At 41.6% G+C, this 23834-nt stretch overlaps 1 protein-coding gene across 1 annotated transcript in view; it reads left to right on the top strand.

Annotated features, from left to right (window-relative positions):
• The window catches only part of TRPC5 (transient receptor potential cation channel subfamily C member 5), a 151409-nt gene that overhangs the window by 103104 nt on the left and 24471 nt on the right, over nt 1–23834 (top strand). Inside the window, exons 5-6 of the mRNA XM_055338618.1 lie at nt 4394–4716; nt 18877–19072. Coding sequence (XP_055194593.1) covers nt 4394–4716; nt 18877–19072 — 519 coding nt within the window. The remainder of the gene's footprint in view (nt 1–4393; nt 4717–18876; nt 19073–23834) is intronic.

Genomic DNA, 23834 nt, shown 5'->3' with positions numbered 1-23834 from the left:
CAAAGATGACTATTCAAGATGTTATAAATCTATCTTTTTGAGTATCACTCAAGCTATGCCTCTCTACCAATTTAGATAATGTGTACACATACACACTACCTTAATGTTTTCCACACAATGTACAGCCTAAATTATCCTGAAAAAAAAATAGCCTCATGGCCAACATCTCACATTGGGTAGTCCCAGGCTCTGAGTTCAGATTTGGTGCTCAGTAGATGATAGAATGGCTGGTTCCTTCTACCCTGAGTTGAACTTCTCCAGCATGAGGAAAAGCTGACAATCTAGTCTCCAAGATTGTCTAGTCAGTCATGCTTTTTGGCACTAACTCCCACATTAAGGAGTTTTAGAATGGGAATATGGCTGTCCCCCAAATCTCTAACAACTTATTTTTATATCCCTAATATGCATATTGCATAAATTTGAAGACCTTGGGAGTTAGTTATGTGGAGCATGAATATTGAATGCAGTCATGAAACATTTTTGAAAGAAGCCTAAGAGTATGCCTTATCCTTGTGGTGATCGTTTAACACATACTTACAACTTCCTTACAAGAAAAAGCTGGTAAGGAAAATGTTTGAATCTCTCTTGTTAATGTGCCTGGATGAAATCCACGTGATTCTGGAACTCTGTTGACTAAGTAACACTGTTTGCCTTTAAAAAAAAAACCTCTTCCTTTGGAAGTGGTATTTTTACACAAGAGGGACAATAGATTATCAATCTAGAAATTGGTGGGTTTTGCTTAAAAAGGAAAGTTTAGAATAAATGATCAAGAAAAGGATTTACTCTTAAGGATATAAACATGTGTCTATAGATTCCCAACATTAGCTAATTTTATAACCTATCCAATTTCACTGGCAAGGATTCCAAGGAGCTAGAATTTCCCCATCATGTAGTGGATGGATAAATCAGCTATATTAAGCTGAGTAAATGCCCCTCAACTGATAAACAACCCAAAGGATACATTTGCCAAAGAGCTGGAGTTCTTCTAAAAAAAAAAAAGGAGAATCTATGAAGCAAGACATGCCACATGCAGATTTGGATTTGCAATGAAAAATTTCAAATGGTCAGTCTGGTCCGCTCATCCACAGAGACACACTAGTCTGAGATGAACTTCTCCAAGTAGGTTAAGACAACCTCTATGAAGCGAAGCCACAAGAGCTGGTCCCCGGACTCCCTTGAAACATTTCAGATCACTGTTGTACTAAAGTAGTACAGAAATGCCATGGGATAAGCTGGCCTTACAGAAGATCCTTTATTAGAGCAAAAACAATAGTCAAGGGATCCCTGGGTGGCACAGCGGTTTAGTGCCTGCCTTTGGCCCAGGGCGCGATCCTGGAGACCCGGGATCGAATCCCACGTTGGGCTCCCGGTGCATGGAGCCTGCTTCTCTCTCTGCCTGTGTCTCTGCCTCTCTCTCTCTCTCTGTGACTATCATAAATTAAAAAAAAAAAACAATAGTCAACAATATATATACTCCACTGCACATGGTCTGCAACAACAGAAACCAAAAGGTACATACCAAAGTACTCAAAAGGACAAATACATATAATTCTGGCCCTTAGTGCCCCCCAGATAATCCTACAAATGGAGAATAATTACCTTTTTGTCTTCTAGGGTACTACCAGCTAGATTTATCCCACCATCACCTTACTTCCATATGTTCAAACTAAATGTGAACTTTGACACTCATTGAGTTGTGGTCCTTTCTTCAGCTAGTACTTGGCTGAAGACACAATTTCTCACTCTATCCTTATTATTATTATATCACTAAATTAGGCTGGCCTTCTTCATATTTTGCTTCTGAGTTGACAGAGTGCGATTTATACCGCCTTTGAAATACATGGAGGCCAATTTTCAATCTGTATTCCATCTCAAAGAATATAAGAAAAATCACTTGCAAAAAAAAAAAAAAAGAAAAAGAAAAATCACTTGCCTCCTAGTATCACTAACTCAAGAATCAGGAAACCTGAATGCAATCCTTGCTCTGACCCAAGCTAGATTACCACAGTTGATCCTTCTACCTCCCTGAGCCTGAGAATCTGCCTCTAAAAAATAAGCAGACTAGACTAGATTAGTGGCTGTCAGCCTTTTAATTTTTCCCATGAAACCATATCTTGAAGTTAAAACTTATTAGGAATTTCAACACATTAAAGAGCTCAAAGATTGAATCTGGGTTGTGGAATCAATCTTCTAGGCCTCCTCTTTGGCTTCCAGAGAGGCTACCAGATGCCTCTACTGAACCTTCAGGCTTCAAGGAACACAATTTGCAAACCACCTGTGTTAGACCAGAAGTCATCAAACTACAGTCTGCAGGCCAAATTTGGCCTGCTGCCATACCCATTTGTTCACTTATTCCCTGTTAGTTCTACAAGGAAGAACCGAGTAGTTGTGACAGGGACCATATACCCACCAAGCCAAAAATATCTACTATCTGCCCTTGACAGAAAAAGTTTGCTGAACTTGATGCTAAATGTGCCTCAAGTTTGTTCCCTGATCTCATATTCTATATATCTTCCTCCAAAGGTATAGATGAAAAACATAGATTTGCCATAAGAATCATGTTTCACACTTCTGAATATTCTGCACATCCAGACTCACTGTCCCATGGACAGCAGACTTCCCTGTGCTTACAGTTGTGATTATGGAAGGAAAAAATCCTGAATTGTGAGCTGTGCATGTTCCAGTTGATAATTCCTAGCTTTAAAACATACGTCTACTTCATTATCAGCAGTCTCCATCTCTTGCATAGTGCTCAAAACTTTTAAAGACCTATCTAACATATGTGCTGTGATATCAACTATCATTTGAACATTTAATAGAGATAATACCAGACTGACTATATAGAAATCTGTTTTAGTCCTGGCTCTGCTACCAACTTGCTGTGTGATCTTAAGCAAGTCACTCTGCCTATCTGGATTTCAGTTCCTCCATTTATAAAACAGGCATGAAAATACCCACCCCTCACAGCAATGCAGCCAGTGTGGGGTGTTCTTATTGTTGTTTTTGGAAGGAAAAGTGTCGAGATACAGGATTTGGCCAAGAGCATAGGAAACGTATTAGTCACCTAAAGTTCATCTGAAACAGAAGCACAAGTGTGGCAAGGCTTCTCCCAACTCCTCTGACAGTGAAGAGCATTGGATACACACAAATGATTTTAACAACACCAGTTCTGTCAGTTGTTGGAACTGAAGCACATCTTAGAAATGCTAACAATATAATTTGGCCCCCAATGCAACATTTTCTCAGAAAAGTTGTTTACATTTAGTCCTAAGAAATTGTGATATTTAGATGAGCACTCAAGGCAATTTGCTTCAAATTGAATTCCAGGCAAAATCTACTTCTGTCTTGGGGAAGGTAATAAGCAAATTCTTATATTTCCATAACATGTCTCCTTATGGAGTACACGCTTTCTCACATATGGATACATAATCACAAACCTGTGCAATGGATAGGAGTAGATATTATCCTCATTCTATGGTGAAATTGAGAGATACAGGCCATTTTAAGTTGACAAAGCCCAAGTCAGACCTACGGTCTCACAATGAAGCCATCTTTCTATAAGACTACTCCCAATGTTCCAGGAGTGGGAAGTCCAGGATGGGGCTGAGAAATGGACAACCAACCCCGGAAATACTGGTTCTTCCCCTCCTTCAACCCCCTGGTTCTTCATTTGTACTAGAAGGACATTTGAACTTGTAGGGCTGTCAAAGGAACTATAAATATATGCGTACACCACCATGTGGAACAGTACTAAATTCACTACCTGGAAGGTTGACATGCTATCTGTAATAATATAAAATACATTGCAGACTGCTAAAATTCAGCATAAAACTGAATGACCCTCTAAGGTTGCTCTAGCTGCCCCAAACTGCAAGTCAGTGAGGAAGTCAGGATAAACATTGCACACTGAGGTGGCCGAACCTATCCTTTATCATTCAGAAACTACAAGTTGCCCATGATGCTCTGAAGAAAATGGAGGATTGGAGAGGTAAATATGATTTGAAATCTCATTAGGAACCAAAGTAATTTGTCCCCACTACCTTGGGTATACCAATGGCTCTATTCCAGTGACACTCCCGAACAATCTGGTAAACTCACAGAAAATGTCTGTTGATAAACCACAGGTGGTTGCTCCAGATTATTGCTCCAAAATTCATTTTTCTCTGTGTTTATGCAGGGAATATATTTGGATGTGAGTGGGAGGAAAAGAGTTATTAGCATCATATATCGATTGGATGGGGAGGGGAGACAAATAGTGCCATGCGCGGGGCCTGCTGTATAAATGCATGCTTGATGCTTACTTTGGTGGCTTTATTTGGGTATTAGGAGAAAAAAGCAAAAAGTTTTATGAATGCCCACTGTACCTCTCATCTTGTGCACTTGTTTCTTTCAGTATAATGGTTCTCGTCCAAGGGAAGAATGGGAAATGTGGCACCCGACTCTGATTGCAGAAGCACTCTTTGCAATATCCAACATTTTAAGTTCGTTGCGCCTCATATCCCTGTTCACAGCCAACTCCCACTTAGGGCCTCTGCAGATCTCTTTGGGGCGCATGCTGCTCGATATCCTCAAATTCCTCTTTATCTACTGCCTGGTACTGCTAGCTTTTGCCAACGGATTGAACCAGCTATACTTTTATTATGAGACCAGAGCAATCGATGAGCCAAACAACTGCAAGGGAATCCGATGTGAGAAACAGAATAATGCCTTCTCCACGTAAGACCCTCTCTCTCTCTCTCTTTTGCCTTTTGCTGCTTTCTCTTTCTTTGCTCTATTTTAATCCACAACTTCATCACTGTTTCTTGGCAGTGCACACAAAACTCACTTATGGATCAACCCAAAGGGTCTGAAGTGGAGGGAGGTCCTTCGCTCACTATAGAAGACTAAGAGAGGAAACAATTAGGTGAGGGAGGAAAGACTTTTGGGCCCCCACCTAAGGATGGAGGCTGGTTGCCAGGGGAATCAACCATGTGACTGAAAGGTTGAAACATTCAGTCCCACCCTCAACCACCAGGGAGGGGAGAGGAGCTGAACATTAAGTTTAATCTCCAGTGGCCAATGGGTCTAATCAATCATGACTATGCAATGAAGCCTCCACATAAATCCAAAAGGATAGGTTTTGGAGAGCTTCCAGAATGATGAACACATGGAGATTTGGGGACAATGGTGAGCCTGGAGAAAGCATGGAAGATCTGCACCTTTCCTCCATACTTTGTTTTATGCATCTCTTCCATATGGCTGTTCCTGAGTTATAGCCTTTTATGATAAACCAATAATCTAGTAAGTGAAATGTTTCTCTGAGTTCTGTAAGCTACTCTAGGAAATTAATTTAACCCAAAGAGAAGGTTGTGGGAAGCCCTGATCTATAAACCATCAGTCAGAACAGGTAACAACCTGAACTTTCGACTGACATCTTAAGTGGGGGAAAGGGAGTAGTCTTCGGGGGACAGAGCCCTTGATCCACAGAATCTAACATTATCTCCCTGTAGTGTCAGGATTGGGTTGAATTACAGGACACCCAGCTGGTGTTGGAGAATTGGTGGTGTTGGGGAAAATCCTCCCCATATCTACATGTTGGGTTCAGAAGCCGTTAATTGGCATCAGAAAAATGGAATTTGCTGAAAGAGCCCTGACTCATGGAAACTTGTGGTTTAGGAAGAGAAAGGAGAGGAGGGCAGGGGATGATGAACCTTTGATCCCTGGGTGGCTACCCACAGTATACAACTGCAGCTGCACTGTGATCCATTACTAAAAGTAAAAATTAACAACGGAATTTAGAAATGGTAGTGTTGGGGGTGAATATTTTTCTTCTACCCTTCAAAGGTTCTTCCAGCTGGTCTAAGAATTAAATTGACAAGAGACAGATTAACAGGAGAAAATCAAATTTAATTTCATATGTATGGGAACCCCACATATATGAAAGGTTCAAAGACAGAAAAGTAAAATAAGGTATATATGCCAACCTGAGCTAAGGAATGGGCTATAGGCCTGGGGCTTCAAAGGGTAATTCACAGAACAAGAAAAGCAGATGTTAGGCAATTAGGTGTTTGCTCTGCCATACAGATGGGTCACTTAAATAAAATTTGTCTCTGGTAAAAACTCTCATTTGAAGAAAATTTTCCAATTTGAATTCTTCTAGGTAGTTAAAGGAGGGGCAAAAATTTCTCCTGAGCCCTCTGGGTCTTGATTGCCTTCAGTTCAAAGCAATTCACATGCCAAAATGGCATACTTTGGGGAGCCTTATTCTGAACCACTTTAGTAGTAAACCCAACTCTTGAGGAGTTAGCTCATTGGATATATAAGGAAATGCAAAATAATAAGAACTATGCTAAATACACAATCCCTTGGTTATTATCCATAATAGCTAAAATGAAAGTAAAAAGAAAGTGCTGGGTTGGGCTTTGATGCCAAACCAAGCTCAGATTTGGGTCAGTCTGAATTTGGGCCACTAGACTCAAAGCCACCCCCCAAGGTAAAAACTGTACAGGGATAACAGAAGGTCCCTCTCAGACCTCTGATCACCAAGAAGGTAGTCAATGTGAGGGAGGGCAAAATCAAGAAATTATTGAAACCAGAGAGTATAGTGTAAAAAGAATTGCTTTCATTTTGTGCATCAGTGTCATCAGCTTCCTGAAGAACCATTACTAAAGCAGATTATGAGAGTAACTAATTTAGGAGCTGTGTCTCTGGTCTTGAATACTGTGGAGTGGATGGTAATAATTGGGTTAATACAAGACCCATGGCTCATGACTGAACAATCACAGATGACTATATGTGATCCATATACACAGGAGGTTACTCCTAAGGGAATGACCAACCCAGTTAACTGGATAAAAGCCACTGTAGGGTCTATTTAACCTGGGCAGGGGGACTTGTCAATTTCACATATCAATGCCAAGTGGAATACCCCAGAGGAAACCACTGACATGCTTCATATGCAAGCTACATGGAACTGGCTTTAAGATGACTGAGATATTTGCCTGATGAATATGCCCATTACCCAGGTCATGGGGTTAGGGGGCCTCCTTCATACAGCCGACCCCATATAACCTTACTGCTCCAAAACCAAAAAACACTCTGGGAAGCCTTTGCCAATTTGAAGTCTCAGCTTTCTCTCATGGATATTAATGAAAACATTAGGCTAATTAACAATAGAATAGGAAGAGGCCACAAAGGTGGAAGCTTTTAAACAGTTATTAAGGAATAAGGTGAATAAAGCTAATCTTGAAAGGAGCAAAACAAAGAGGAAACAGAGGAGTCCCAGGACTCATCCCACAGGATGGAAATCTTTAGATGGTTGTTAAGAAAAGAGATGAATAAAACAGACATTGATCAGGTTAAAGTAAAGATTTTAATACAGCACTGTCAAAGGTTGGGAGGACCAAAGGGACCCCGTGCTGGTCCCCCAACATTAAAGGGCCCCAAACAAGTCTACTCTATTTATTCTAGTTTGGAGAACTTTAAACAGCCAGCAGGCAAAAATTATGATGAGAAACCTGACCAGCAATCATTTGGGGCAGTGTTTGGGCAGATTAATGAAATTAAAGATTAACAAAAAAGCCAGGGTTCCTTGGCTCAAACTCTGTCTGGGGACCCAATGCCTTCTGCACAAGAGTGGGTAAAATGGCCAGAGGGTGGAAAAGAGACTTTTCCAGGACTCATGAATACAGAAATCCTCATAACTGTGGTATCAAAACCCATTGGTGATGCCCTGACTCAGACCACAATTAGATTGAGAAAATACAAAAATAAAAGGGTAGGGATGCCTGGCTAGGTCAGTTGATACAACATGTGACTCTTGATCTCAATGTCATGAGCTCAGGCCCCATGTTGGGTGTAGAGCTTACTTAAAAAGAAATAATAAACTAAAAATGTAAGAGTTGACACGATCATGAAAGGTAGAATGTTTGAGCAGGCTTTATTTTTTTTTAAATTTTTATTTATTTATGATAGTCAGAGAGAGAGAGAGAGAGAGAGGCAGAGACAAAGGCAGAGGGAGAAGCAGGCTCCATGCACCGGGAGCCCGACGTGGGATTTGATCCCGGGTCTCCAGGATCGCACCCTGGGCCAAAGGCAAGTGCCAAAGCGCTGCGCCACCCAGGGATCCCTGAGCAAGTTTTATGTAAAAATATTTTGTCTCCTTTACCTAAACATTTTTATGGGAATGGATATTATAGTCTGGCTGGGGAAAACTTCCCCTACCTGGTATTATAAAACTATCAGTGAAATCCTATTAGAAGGGCACCTGTGTGGCTCTATGGTTGAGCATCTGCCTTTGGCTCAGGTCAGGATCCTGGTGTCCCAGGATCGGGTCCTGCATCAGGCTCCCCACAGGGAGCCTGCTTCTATCTTGGGCTATGTCTCTGCCTCTCTCTGTGTGTCTCTCATGAATAAATAAATAAACTCTTTTAAAAAAAAGAAATCCTAATAGAGACTAGAGGTAGAATCAAAAGAGTCGATAGAATTAAGGTAAAAGTTTGTAGGAAAACTGGTATGTTTGAGTAGCCTTTATGTAAAGTTGGTTGCATCTGTTTTATCCAATTGCATTGTGGGGATGGACATTATATCTGATTGAAGAGTGTCTCTCCTACCTAGTATTGTAAGACAGAAGGCATGCAAATCCACCCTTCAAGCAATGTTAATTGGGCATGCTTCATAAGAACCAGTAAGATTGCCTGAGTCCACACAGTGTGGAATAGAAGTTGGAGTGCTCATAGGAACAAATTCTCCAAAAAAAAAAAGGAACAAATTCTCCATGCCATAGCCCTAAGTAGAGCATAGACTGGGCTTACAATAAAAGCCTGTGAGCACCTCCCATTGAAAACTGCACCCCCTTTCATAGGAGTAAGCTAGAGAGGGGATAGGCTGAAGGCAAAATTAGAATCAGTTCACCTTCTGGGATTAATGTAAGGTTTCAAGTGGGCCAAAGGGCATCTAGCACTGATGAGAAATGTCTCCTTTTCCCACTTGGGACCCAAGGAGACAACTCATGAGACTGTCCATTAGTCCACTGCCTTCAGACACATGGAATTCCTTTTTTTTTAAGATTTTACTTATTTATTAATGAGAGAGGGAGAGAGAGAGAGGCAGAGACACAGGCAGAGGGAGAAGCAGGCTCCCTGTAGGGAGCCTGATGTGGGACTCAATCCCAGGACTCCAGGATCACGCCCTGGGGCCAAAGGCAGGTGCTAAACCGCTGAGCCACCCAGGTGTCCCCACATGGAATTCCTGTACCTTGTCTTTGTAAACTCAACATCTACTACTATAGGACCTTCAAGCCTCCAAAATGGCTTTTATTTTCTGACAAACTACCATTAGGGGAAACAAACAAGAAGAAAATAAGCACAGGAAAGGAAATTTGTTAGAATCCAAGAGCGGTCCTGGGTTTACCCTAGACTCAATGACCTATAACTTGTCCATTTCAATCCTCTAATTCTGGATAGTGCCACTCATCCCTGGTATTCACAGCACTGACCCCAAGGTCATGAGAGGGTTTGAGTCATTAAACTAAGGTACATTTTTCCCCCTTAACCCTATAAGTGAAGGCAGTTCAGTGAACTCAGACATTCTAGAAATGTGTTCAATAACAAAGGCTAGGGGAAAAAGAGTTTCTGCTCATCCTCATGTTGTACCAATAGAGAGGAGGGGAAAAAACCAGTGCTAGGTAGTCTACCCCTATTATTTGTTTCTAGCAGCATTTCCTAAAATGGGTTACAAATAAACACAGTTCACAGGGATGTTTAAGAGACATAAAGACAGGATCTATGATCCAATGACTTTTGGAAATGCTAGGACAAATTTTAAAAGATTTCTTCACTGAAGGCCTTCTCAGAGATGTTTCACTGTGAATCCATGATGTAGGGAGAGATTACACAAAATGCATTGGCCAGGATGACGTACCAATGAACAGAGTTTGAAAATTTTTGGCTCACTTGATTGCCCATTTTACAGCACCCACCCCCTGCACTAGGTCCCACTCCCTGCCTCTCTTCCCAGAACTCAGGAAAAAATATTGGAAATAAAGGAAATAAGACTCATGTGAGAGGAAAAAGAGGCCAAGTGGGTTGAGAAGGTAGTGGGGTTTTTTGGTTAAGCCAACCAGGCAACTGGTTACCTTGCTAGTGCCTCTTGACTAGGCCCTGCTACCTCTCCTCCATTACTCTAGAGGCAGAATTCATATCAACCTGTTTTCAGGATAAAGAGTAAAATCTGTAGTAGCTTGAGCACCAGGAGACTGCATTTGTTCACATCAAAGTGTTCAACAGACCTGAACACCTGAATACGGGGTGCTTTCCAGGAGGCCAGGTCCCCTGCCAGTTATCCTTTCATGTAAACTCTGCTGAAGAAGTTTATGAAATGCCTTCCTGCAAGTTTGTATAGTCATTATTAACACCTCTGTTGCCAACTAACATTTTGTTCCCATCACTTGCCCAGCAGGGACAATTAATTGACAAGAATGGGCACCTGGTGTACACAAAATTATACCTTGGGGTGTCAGGTATAAAGAAAGTTGTTACCTCAACTTTTCCTCTAAGTGTTGATTTTTCCCCCCATAGAGGTCTGACTCAGCTTTATGTTTTCTCTTAAATACCTCAACTGAGGCATTTATTAAGACCTGCTAAAACACACCCCTTTGGGTCAGAATATCAGAAAACCTCAACTTTTAAGAGAAAGAAAAAGCAAGCTCATTTATATACCTGACATCAACTATGCCATCGGCTTATTGTCATCCTTTTCCTTCCGATTCTCCAGAGATGCCGTTGCTATTCTTTGGCTTAAAAAAAAAGATATTTTTCCTAGGTGCACAGTTCAGGAGGACCTCATTGTCCTTGCTGACAACCATAGGACAGTACTATTGCACATTTTAAGTCTAGTATTCTACCCTGGGCACACCTGGCCTTCATTTACTATTGAGAGAAGCAATTGGGAATGCATTAGCATTCTGCAGGCATGGGACTCGTGAGAGAAAATAGTGGAAGTGGCAAGATGCTAACTTGTGTCTTACGTCTGTTTCTGAGGTTCCAGCTCTCGATTCCAGATGCCTCCTGAATGCACATGTCTATGTCACAGGCCTCTCAAACACAAAATGTTCAAAACTAAATTCCATTATCTCCATATCCCCACCCCAAACCTATTTCCCCTTTAATTCCTCATCTTATTAAGTGACACCAGCCAGAACCATAGGAGTCATCTATGACTCTTACCCTCTTTTTCATGTCCAGTCTCTCACCCAGCCCTGCCAGTTGTACTTCCCAAATATTTCTTGAATTCAGCCTCTACATGAGCATACACACACACACACACACACACACACACACACAGAGAGAGAGAGAGAGAGAGAGAGAGAGAAATGCTGGTCTCCCTGCTCTAGTCTTCTCTCTCTTCCAAAAATTTCCCACCTGCCTCACAGAAGTTTCTTTCTAAATACCAGTCTCATCTTGTTACCACCCAGCTTCATGCCTGCCAGATATTGGAATCATCTCCAGTGTAAAATCCGCTTCTTTACCATAGCACACAGGGTGTTGGTAAGCTGGACCCACGTCTCCAGCCTCTCACTCCTCTTCCCGATAGGCAACATCTTGTTCTTCCCAACTACAGGAGAGCATCTTGGCCCTATGGGCCTTGACACATCCCACACCATTCCCTCTGCCTGCTTGAAATGCCCATCTCCACCTGGCCAGCCTAGCAAACTCTCACCCATCTTTCAAGCCTCTGCTGAAAAATTACCTGCTCTTTTAAGTCTCTTCCTACCCATTCTAACTCTACTCTGTTACAGGCTCCTTCTGTGTTTGTTTGCATGACATTCTAAGCACATCTCCATGACAATATAACTTGTTGTATGTTAGTCATTGTTGTCTCTTTCACCCACCAGACAGAGATCCCTCCACTTTAGTAAGCCTTGCACCTACCACAGAGGCCTAAGACATAATGATGTTCGACATGCCCATCCTGTCCTCTATTCTAGAATACTTACTTCTGCACTGTCCCCCTCATATGGCTGAAGTATCTGGCCATACTGAAGATCTGAGAATCATATATTACAACACATGCAAAGCATTTAGCACAGTGTCACTCAGCTGATCCACTTTTAGCTTGCTGTCAGAGAAAATCCTTGGCATTTCTCCTACATCCCTCATCCTGAATTTGGGCACTTGGCCCAAGAGCAAAGCTCTACATTGATCCCTATTAAATTTCATCTCGTTAGTTCCAGCCCATTGCTTCATGCTGTTGAAATCTTTCTGAATCTTGATCCTGTCATCCCATCTATTAACTATCCATCCCAGTCTTGTGTCATCTGAAAAATCTTAGAAGCTTGCCATCTATTCTTATCCAAAGCATTGATAAAAATGTCAGACGGGCTTGATATTCACTGGGTGGAATATTGGGCAGCTATTAAAATGATAACATGGAAATATTCTTTATAGACACAAAAAGCACCATACCCAAAATGTGTAATTCTTAAAAATACAAAAATTAGGGATGCCTGGGTGGCTCAGTGGTTGAGCATCTGCCTTTGGCTCAGGGTGTGATCCTGGGTCCGGGGATCAAGTCCCACATCGGGCTCCCTGCAAGGAACCTGCTTCTCCCTCTCCCTATGTCTCTGTGTCTCTCATGAATAAATAAACAAAATATTTTAATTTTTTTTATTTATGATAGTCACACAAAGAGAGAGAGAGAGAGAGAGAGAGAGAGGCAGAGACATAGGCAGAGGGAGAAGCAGGCTCCATGCACCGGGAGCCTGATGTGGGATTCGATCCAGGGTCTCCAGGATCGCGCCCTGGGCCAAAGGCAGGCGCCAAACCGCTGCACCACCCAGGGATCCCAACAAAATATTTTAAAAACACAAAAATTATATACACTATGATTGCAAATATGTAACTAGATTTGCATATGGATGGCAATCCGTAAAGACAATAAAGAAATTTAAAGGTTGGGAACCCCGGGTGGCTCAGTGGTTTAGCGCCACCTTCAGCCCCGGGGTGTGATCCTGGAGACCCGGGATCGAGTCCCACATTGGGCTTCCTGCATGGAGCCTGCTTCTCCCTCTGCCTGTGTGTCTGCCTCTCTCTCTGTGTCTCTCATGAATAAATAAATAAAATCTTTAAAAAAAAGAAATGTAAAGGTTAACAATAATCATAAAAGTATCTAATATTTACTGAGTTAGGTCTAGGCACCAGGACAAAATGAACTATACATGAATTAAATCATTTAATCCTCACAACCATGCTATGAGGTAGGCATTATTATTATTATTACCCATTTTACAGATAGGGACATTAAGGTACAAAGCAGTTACCCAGGCTGCCTCCGATCACATAGATGGTAAATGTCAGAGTCAGGATTTCAATGCAGACATATAACCTGTAGGCTGTGCTTTTATCCAGGGATGTAGGTATAAGACCAGTTTTATAAAGCTATATAAAATTTGTTGTGTAAAGTTGCAAGCATCATGAATACATGCAAAAATATTGGACAAAGCCATGACCTAGCAGGTCACTTGGGACCTCCTTATAGACTAACTCCATTTATTTGTGGCTATTCCCACTTAATCAGTGGTGTTTTTTCTACCCAGCATTCAGCCTATATTTTCCCAGCTTGAGTAACATGAATACAACAAACTCAGTCTCTATCAAAGGTTCTTTATGTTCTGGCCAGATTATTAAAGATTGTTATTGATTGTCTCCTGCTTTTTTCCCCTATTTTAAGTGCATAGCCTTCCTGCTCCTCTTATCACAGGATGGTACCAATTATCTATACTTTACTTAGGTGTGTGCTTCTCCCATCATCTTTAACAGATTTATTCAATGAGGGATGCCTGGATGGCTCAGCGGTTGAGCGTCTGCCTTTGACTCAGGTCATGATCCCAGGGTTTGGGATCGAGTCCCACGTCAGGCTCCCTGCATGAGCCTGCTTCTCCCTCTGCCTGTGTCTCTGCCTCTCTCTCTCTCTCTCTCTCTCTCTCTCTCTCTGTCTCTCATGAATAAATAAATAAAATCTTTAAAAAAAACAGATTTATTCAACGAACATGTATTCAGCAACTGCTACATGCCAGCCAATGAGGATACTAAGATGGCATCCTTATCCTTAAGAAGTTCATTGTCTAATGAAGAACATGAGTAAATAATTAGAATAGCTGCCATTTTTAATGCTTATGCCAAACACTGTGCCGAGTGCATTATATGCAGTATCTTATGTAATAGAGAAAAGTGGCTAGTTAAGCATGTGGGCTCCAGGATCAGAAGAGTCTGGTGCAAATCCTGCTTTTGCCACTCTCTCCCAGTGTGACCACTGGGTGCTTTAGTTTCTCATCTGAAAAAAAAAAATAAGTGTAACTATTTCACAGGATTATTCTGAGAATCCAACATTACAGGACAGGCAAAGCACTTAGCATAGTGCCTGGCACATAATAAGAACACAATAAATGTTAGCAATTAGTATTTATCCTTCCCATAAACTATTTTAGAGATGAGGAAACTTGACTTTTAAAGGCTAAGTTTTCCAAAGTCAAATGGTTAAAAGGGGAGGAGTCTAAAGTTGGCTCTTAGCCACTCTCTTTTACTGTTTCAGAGTGCGATACATATGTTTATAGAATCAGGCTAAGGTGCTATGGGAGAACAAAAGAGGAGCATCTAACCCAACCTTTTAGGGAAGGAGGCAGGGAAGGAATAAACAAGAGGTGGGCAGAGAAAGAGATGGGATGAAAGTGGAGGTTAGAAGTTGAGAGCATGGCAGGAGCATTCCACCCAGAGTTAGAAGCTTATGAAATGCGTGATGGAATAAGAAATTGCAAGTCCAGGAAACTGCAGAATGGCCCTGCGAAATACAGGATGACATTACTGCTTTTACTTGATGAGCCTTTCTATTCCAGTTTACACTCCAATTCTTCACTTGTCCGAATTAAGTCCAGAGGGGTAAGCCCTCTCCATAGTCCTTCTACCTTTATAAGATGAACTTTTTCTCTCATAGGTGAGACTTTCAGAAAGTGTCCAGAGGACTATAGTTCCTATCTTTATTCCACTGTGCCTCTCTTAGCTTTGTGATCTATTTGTGAATGGCTCTCAACATGCTCTAGTTTTCTCCTTAACCAGCTGGGACAGATTTTTCTTTCATATATTTAATATCAAGTCTTCTTCAATCTTTGTAGCCTCACTTTGTGCCCCTTCTTGAGCTAGCAAGTTCCCTATGTTTGTTTACTCTCTGCTAAATAAAAATGGATTATTTTCTTTAAAATCATATCCTTTAAAACTAAAAAGATATTCTTTTGGCATTAGGATTCTGGGGTTTGGTCAACATCCCTTTCCATCCCTGTGATCTGTGATGATTTTATTATGGACCTGGCCACCAGGTCTATAATGCCCTAGAGAGCGGTCCTTTCCCTGTAAATTCAGCTGAGCCTAGAAGCCACAGGGCTTCCTACTGATGTATTACTAGAATGCTCTTATCTACCCCATATGTCAGTCACCCATTTAACCTGGGTGTGCCTTTCAACAAGCCAGCTTCTCCTAGTGGCCAGGCCATATTCTGACATTTTGTGTGCCATATTGAAGGCATTCTCAGTATGAGTTATGAAAACTGAGGAGCAATCTTTCTACCTTTCTTCCCCCTCTCTTGTACAATTATACATATAGGATCTCCCTGACTAGAATATCACCACAGTTGAGGGAAGATTTTAAATGCCTAGACTTTCACTTTTAGGGAATCTTTCTATTAGTCATTGGAACAGCTAGTAGTAGTAAGCTCTACACTCAAGCATTAACTGTTGCAATTTTCCTTATTTATGAGGATGGGGGTGGAGGAGTGTAACATCCTCGATTCTGGAAAAACAACCAATGAAGGGAGACCTTGCCAACATATCACTTGTCCTGGTTTGTGGCCTTGTTATCTGTCATGCAATGAACAAATCCTTACTGAATGTTCTCTGTATTCGAGGTCATTCCATTCCTATTTGCTGCAGCTCCTTTCTGTTTTTCTGAACCACACTCGCCTTGGCTTCTGCTCTTCAGCTATTGCCTAGCTGCTTGTGCCACTACTGGCCTCCCACCTGCCCTGATTTCAAGCGTACACTACCATGCCCTGGTTGTGCCCTCTTGGTAGAACCAGACTCCTGAGCACCATATCTCTCCCAGTTTTGACCTTCTTCCTGGCTCTGTAATGCACTGTGTTGCCTGGCCCTGACTTTTAGACTCTCCTGGAGGGACACCTGGATGGCTCAGTGGTTAAGCTCTGCCTTTGGCTCAGGGTGTGATCCTGGAGTTCAGGGATCAAGTCCCACATCGGGCTCCCTGAGGAGAGCCTGCTTCTCTCTCTCCCTTTGCCTATGTCTCTGCCTCTCTCTGTGTCTCTCATGAATAAATAAATAGAAAAAAAAAGACTCTCCTGGAAATTCAGATCCTGTGTTAAGTCTGACTTGCCATATTCTGGTTCTTGTGCCCTGGCCTCTGAACTCCAGGCTCTCATCTGACTTTTGATTCTCAAATGCTTCACCAACCAGCACTTATTTTCATCACACGAAAAGCAAATTTCTTCCTTCTAGGCTAGCTCACAAGCAATGTGTTGCTGGAAAAATCATGGAAGTTACCTATGATGTTGAGAGAAGAGCCATGTGCATGTTGCCTAGGCAGCCTTGAAGGGGGCGCTGTGAGAGTCAGGTCAGTGCAGACAGAACACAACCTTCATCAAAATGACTAACCCCACTGTGCAGCCTACTGGTTGTGTCAACGGGACTGGAGTCTTCTAGACCTGAATCCATTGATAACAATAATAGTTAATACGTATTCATTCATTTATTCAACAAGTATTATTGAGTAGTTATCATGTACCAGGTACATAGTAGCTGTATGTCCCTGCCCTCATAGAGCTGACATACTAGTGGGGATGGACAGAAAATGAATATTTAAACAAAAAAATTACTTCATATAATTTTAGGGAGTTTTAAATGCTACAAAGAAAATTAAATGAGACAATAAGGTAAAAGAAAATTAGTGGAGCCACTTTTGGTAGAGTGACTGAGGAAAGCTTCTCTGAGGAAGTGAGATTTGAGCTGAGACTGCAGTGATGTTAAGGAGACAGTCATTCAAAGGTCTGGGGAAAGACCAATCCCAGAGAGAGGGAAGCTTTAAAACATTACCCCACATACCCCCTAAATGAACCCAAGAACAAATCCCTAAACCTCTCAAAATATATTGCACTTTAGGGGCACCTGGGTGGCTCAGCAGTTGAGCATCTGCTCTGGGCTCAGGACATGATCCCGAGGTCCCAGGATCGAGTCCTGCATCAGGCTCCCCGCAGGGAACCTGCTTCTCCCTCTGCCTATGTCTCTGCTTCTCTGAGTCTCTTATGAGTAAATAGATAAAAAAACTTTATATATATATATATTATATATAAAAACACTAAAAACAACATATTTTGGATGTGCCTGGGAGGCTCATTCAGTTGGGCATCCCACTCTTGATTTTGGCTCAGGTCATGATCCCAGAGTCATGAGATTGAGCCCCACATTGGGCTCTGCACTCAGCAGAGTCTGCTTTTCTCCCTTTCTCTCTCTCTTTCTCTCTCTCTCTCTCTCTCTCTCTCCCTCTGCCCCTCCCCCTGCTCACTCTTTCTCTAAAAATATATACATAAATAAATCTTTAAAAAATAAAAAGAATGTATTTTGAGCAATTGAAAAGGGGCATCTAATCTTAAAGTAGCATTTCTTATGTTCTGCCCCTCATCCATGTGCTTGAGAAATAGTTGATTTCTGCCACCCAGAGCTGGCTGCCTTTTATTGCTACCTACACAGATTTCTGAACATAAGGCCAAAGAAACCCTAGACACTGAAAACGTATCATTGCAAAGTTGCATATTTGGAGACTAGGAGAGGAAACATAATTTATGGAGCAGTCTAATAAAATAATGCAGTGGTCTGAGGAGGTGAGGTGGAATTGTATTTTTTTAATGATTTTATTTATTTATTCATAGAGACACACACACACACAGAGAGAGAGAGAGAGAGAGAGAGAGAGAGAGAGAGAGAGAGGCAGAGGCATAGGCAGAGGGAGAAGCAAGCAGGGAGCCTGATGTGGGACTCGATCCAGGGTCCCCAGGATCAAACCCCGGGCTGCAGGCGGTGCTAAACCGCTGCGCCACTGGGGCTGCCCTGGAATTGTATTTGAATTCTGGCTCAGCACTTAGAGCTGAGTGACCTCTGAATCTTTGCTTCCTCAGCTGTAACAATAAAGGTTTTACAAGAATAATAATGATCATGTATGGAAAAGTGCTTAACATGTTTATATATAGTAAGTTCTCAGTAATTGTTAGTTAACATATCATTTAAAATAATTTACACAACATGTTAATTCAAGGATCCCTAAACTCACCCACTGAGCTTAGCACCATGCTGGGCCCTGTCAGAACCACAAAAGAAGTATCAGAAATGTAACTTGTTCACATTCACTCAGCTAGCAAATGACAGAGTTGAGATGTTAACCTAGAACAATCTAACCCAAGCACCATATTCTTAACTACTCATTTACTGCCTTTATGTAATTAGAAAGGTGATAAATCATATGGTCTCAAGATGAAAGAGAAAGTTTGGCAAAGGAAGGAGCCCTTCAAATAAGTCTTAGAAAAGTATAGGCTTTCTGTAGACAAAGAAGAGAAGGAAGGTATTCCAGGTGGAAGAGAAAAGCCTAAGATACAGAAGCAGCAACAAACAAATTAACCCACTTGATTGGGCTGGGTAGGGAAAGAGACCAAAATATGTGACATCACCAGTCTCCCTGTTGGGATGGAAATCTGACAGGCCCCTTATTTAAGCAGATTCATTCACATTTTCTGTCTCTTTTCCTTACCTTTCCTAAAGAACTAACTAACCTGTTCTTTGACCTCTTTCAGACTCTTTGAAACCCTCCAGTCACTCTTCTGGTCTGTATTCGGCCTTTTAAATCTCTACGTTACCAATGTGAAAGCCAGACACGAGTTCACAGAGTTTGTGGGAGCTACCATGTTTGGGACATACAACGTCATCTCCCTAGTAGTGCTGCTGAACATGCTGATTGCCATGATGAACAACTCCTACCAGCTTATTGCTGTGAGTAGCTTTGCTTTACAAGGGTGATTACTTGACTTCAGGAGCGGTCACATTGGCCTGGAGCCCACTGGAAGCTCAATGAAGCAGTGTGTTTGCATCGAGTATTTTACATTAGCTTTCCCACTTGTTAGAGTGAATTATTTCTTTCAAAGGCAACTTGGTTTGCACTCTTAGTCCACTGAATCTCAGTAATCTTGAAGAGGAGGTTTTAGTTAATAAGACTTTCTGGTAGCCGGTTAAATAATATGTTTAAAACTGTGAGTCCGCTTTCTTGCCTTAGGAAGAATTCGGAAGGTGTGAGCACAGTTTGGCTATAACTTGTCACCCCACTAATCTCCAGGGTGGATTGAGTGGTTCTCTAGGTAAGGAGAGTCTTATCTCCTTCTTCACTGCAAACATGTCCTTCACAAAACTGAGCATTCCATTGCCAAAGACAACTTTCTCAGAGAGTGACTATTTTTTCATCAAGGATATATGAGGGACACCTGGGTGGCTCAGTGGTTAAGTGTCTGCCTTCGGCTCAGGGTGTGATCCTGGAGTTCCAGGATCAAGTCCCACACCGGGCTCCCTGCATGAGATTGCTTCTCCCTCTGCCTATGTCTCTGTCTCTAATAAATAAGTAAGTAAATAAATAAATAAATAAATAAATAAATAAATATTTTTTAAGAGAGAATATATGAGAAATTGCACTCCACTGTGAGACATGCTTATGTAGAGTCAATCACTGAATCTTTTCTTGACCATCATGCTACAATTTGGATCAGCAATAAATGAGAAATGGTAAATGTATAAGATATGAGAATGGTCCAGGCCCTGCTCTGGTTTTTGATGCCAAAATAAATATCTAATCTTAGCTTATTTTCTTATGATCTACCTATCATATTTTAAAATGGAGTATTAGGAGTTTTGACTATCTGAACTCTATCTGAGTTCCTGTTTAGTTGGGTATCAGTGGATTTGGATGTTTAGTTCATAATAAGATGCTAGATCACTTCCATAGGTCTATCTGTTGCTGTAAGTTTTTGATATAACACAGAAGACAGATGAAAAAACCTGACTCTTGTCTTCCTTCATAGATGCTATTTCTCAGATTTGATCTACCACTGAGGAATCATTTAGCTTACAGAAAAACAGCTTAAGTTATTGGTTATATGAATATAAGTATACTGGGATGCCTGAGTGGCTCAATGGTTGAGCATCTATTTGCCTTTGGCTCAGGACGTGATCCCGGGGTCTGGGATCGAGTCCACATCAGCTCCCTGGGGGGATCCTGCTTCTCCCTTTGCCTGTATCTGTCTCTGCCTCTCTCTCTCTCTGCGTTTCTCATGAATAAATACATACATGCATACGTACATACATGTAAATATGTACATAAATATACACACATATTTTTACATACATATATACACACATATTGTCCATATTTCATAAATATTACTGGTGATAGTGACCATCTGTGATCCATTTCGATTAAGGACGAGGACCAAAGCGGAATGGGTTTATGTTGCAGCAGGAGGCTTTTGAGCTTTCTATTTGGAAAAATTTCCTAACCATAGATAGCAATGAAATATATTCCCCTAGGTGGGTTTGTAGAATTTCTCTCACTGGACAGTTTAAAGAAATTAGAACGTAAAAATATCCATTAGGATGGGTTAGGTCTTAGGTGCCTCAGGGGGGGACATATAGTGAAAAAATATATTAGGGACTCTAGTTCTAGTCCTGTCATTTATAACTGTGATCTTGAGTAACTTACTTTCCCTTTGTTGGCTTGAGTTTCTTCCAAAAAGTAAGAGGGTTAAAATGGTCTTTATTGAGATATAATTGACATATAGCATTCAGTAAGCTTAAGGTGTACAACGTGATGATTTGATACACATATATATTGCAAAATGTTTATCATAATAAGGTTAGTTAACGCATCCATCACCTCACATAAATGACCTTTTTTTTTTGGTGAGAACATTTAAGATAGCAACTTTCAAATATATGCTATAACACTGTTAACACTGTTAACTAGAGTCACCATGCTGGGCTTTATGTTCCTAGAACTTACTCAACCTCTAACTGTAAATTTGTACCCTTTGACTAACATTCCCCATTTCCCCCAACTCTGAGCTCGTGGCAGCTACCATTCTACTCTCTGTCTCTCTGAGTTTGCCTTTTTGATTCCACATGTAACTGAGATCAGCCAATATTGGTCTTCTTCTGCCCGACTTATTTGTCTTAGCATAATGCCCTCCATTTTCATCCATCCAGGAAAACCTTCTTTCTCATGGCTGAATAATATTCTGTTGTCCATATATATATACCATATTTTCTTTATCCATTTGTCTGTCAAGGGACAGTTAGGTTGTTTCTATGTCTGGTCTATTCTGAACAATGCCACAGTGGGCATGGGAGTGCAGATATTTTTTTTCAAGATAGTAGTTGCATCTTCTTTGGATATACACCCAAAAGTAGGATTGCTGAAGCATCCTTCATGGCACTTCTATTTTTAATTGTTTTGAGGACCCTCCATACTGTTTTCCATAGCAGCTGCACCAATTTCCATTCCCACCAATAGTACACCTTGGTTTCCTTTTCTTCACATTTGCACTACAATTGCTACCTCTTATCTTTTTGATAATAGCCATTCTAACAGCTGTGACATGATAGCTCATGCTGGTTTTGACTTCCATTTCCCTCATGATTACCTATGCTGAGCAATTTTTCATGCACCTGTTGGCCATTTGTATGTCTGATACAGTGATCTTTAAAATCCCTGTCAGCTCTGACATCCTGTGAGTCTGGGTGTCTAGATGAACAGGCCAAGCTCACAAGGCCCCTTTTAGCTCTGAAATGCTGTCCATCTGCTGCTTTTGAAATGGAATATCATTCAATTTTATACTTTTCTCTCTCTCTTAATAGTTCAAACCCAACCAGACCAAGAACTCTGGAATGATCTATGCTTACTGCAAGTCTGTCTGTATAAAGGGGACAGGCCTAAAATCCCAGGGGGTTATTTTTCCACCCCTATGCCTAGCATTTCCTTACCCTGCCAAAGATGGCAGTATTCATGCCGAGGCACTTGTCATTTTCTCCCTGGGTGTCTTGCAGCTGATTGCCCCTAATGGCAGTGGAAAAGAAATAGATTTTCTTGTCACCTAATACAGGGCTGTGGTGTCTCCCACTGAGTTCAGTGACATTTTGCTAGGAAGGGTGGAAATAGTCAACTCCTGCTCTCTTGTCACCACCCACTGGTAGCAAGTTGTGTTTTAATGCCACCTACTGTTGTACCCGAAGAAAACACCTTAGCTTGAAGAGAAAGCTTGGGGGTGGAGCGGTGAGGGTTTGCTGGAAGATGGCCTGAATAGGGTCTATACCATCCCATACCTATGGACTCATGGCCAACCACTCTGAATGCCATCTCCTACTTTGGGATCTTCTGGTAATGTGTCTGTATCATTTGGAACTGGATCCAGTGAGATCCTGATATTGGGCAATCTGATTCCAATAATATCTGGAACTGAGCAGTAAAAACCAGCAAGTAGATTTTATTCCACTTGCAACATCTCCACTTCAGTAGTCAATGCAGTTTTTAGAAGGCCCTGATATATCAGGAGGAAATGCTATAGCAAGGGAAGCCACTGAAGACAAATCTCTCCTACTTCAAAAGGTAACAACAGGCTGACTCAGTCTAAGTGAAGACTCAGTTGTTGACATGCTTTACTGGGGATGTGTTTAAGTGTACATTCTAGGACAGAGCTCAGGAACAGCAGGTAATAGGAATCCCTTGAAGGGTCAACCTCTTTCTCGATGCTCTGTGCAGGATGCAGAGCTGCTGGTGGAGTAGATATGTGGCTCTTGAGAAATTCATATTTCTGTGCCAGAGGAAGCACCACTGCAGTCACAGATAGTCAGTTTTAAGATATGGGGAAGCAAGGATCACTCCAGGCCTGTGCTCTGTGGTCCCAGCCAGCATCATCAAGTGAAGCTGGCCATATTTTATATTAATATTGCTTGTGATTAGCATTGATTTACTCTTCTTCCTTTATCCTTTTATCTCTCCCAAGCTGCTTATTTCTCTCTGTGACACTTCTTTCAACACATCCACCTTGTTGCTGCTGTTCCTCATATATATGTCTAGTTCCATCAAGTGAAGCTGCCCTTGATACCATTTTAATCAAATTCACCTTTATGAAAACAGTAGGTGGGAGGGACAGACCAGCTCCACAAAAACCCACTTACCTTAGGCCCTATTCCTACCTCCAACTCACCTACAAGGGGCATCTCTTTTGCCTGAGAATGATCCTCACAAAACATGAAACTTCTAATGATCTGTGTGATATAGCCTCGTTTGGCAAGTTACTAAGAACCCTCAGCTTCTCTGCCTTCTGAGGAGTGTTCACTATAAAGTCGAGATTAAGTAAATAGCACTTGCCTCACTGAGCCACATCTGCTGCAAGACTTGGGGAGAGCCCAAATACATAGAATTGATTATCTCCCTTGGGGTGGCAGCATTTGGAGGCTCAGATAATGGATGAACTCTCCAACTGCAAAAGACAGTTATGCCCATGAAGACATTCATCAAAACAATCCCAGCACTGCAAAGACAGTAAACAAGGCTGGAAGGGGCCACTGCATACCCAGGAGTTCCAAGGGGGGCAAGTGGTCTTCCTGCCCACACCCAGTCACTCAGAGACAACCTCAGATTTCCAAAGCACAGAGAAGACAACAACTCACACACCACACTATGATTTGTAACCCACTAGCCAGGCAGATA

This window comes from Nyctereutes procyonoides, unplaced genomic scaffold (genome assembly GCF_905146905.1).
Source record: "Nyctereutes procyonoides isolate TBG_1078 unplaced genomic scaffold, NYPRO_anot_genome, whole genome shotgun sequence".
Classification (NCBI taxonomy): domain Eukaryota; kingdom Metazoa; phylum Chordata; class Mammalia; order Carnivora; family Canidae; genus Nyctereutes; species Nyctereutes procyonoides.
The sequence above is the reverse complement of the archived record's forward strand: the minus strand, read 5'-3'. Positions and strand labels throughout refer to the sequence as shown.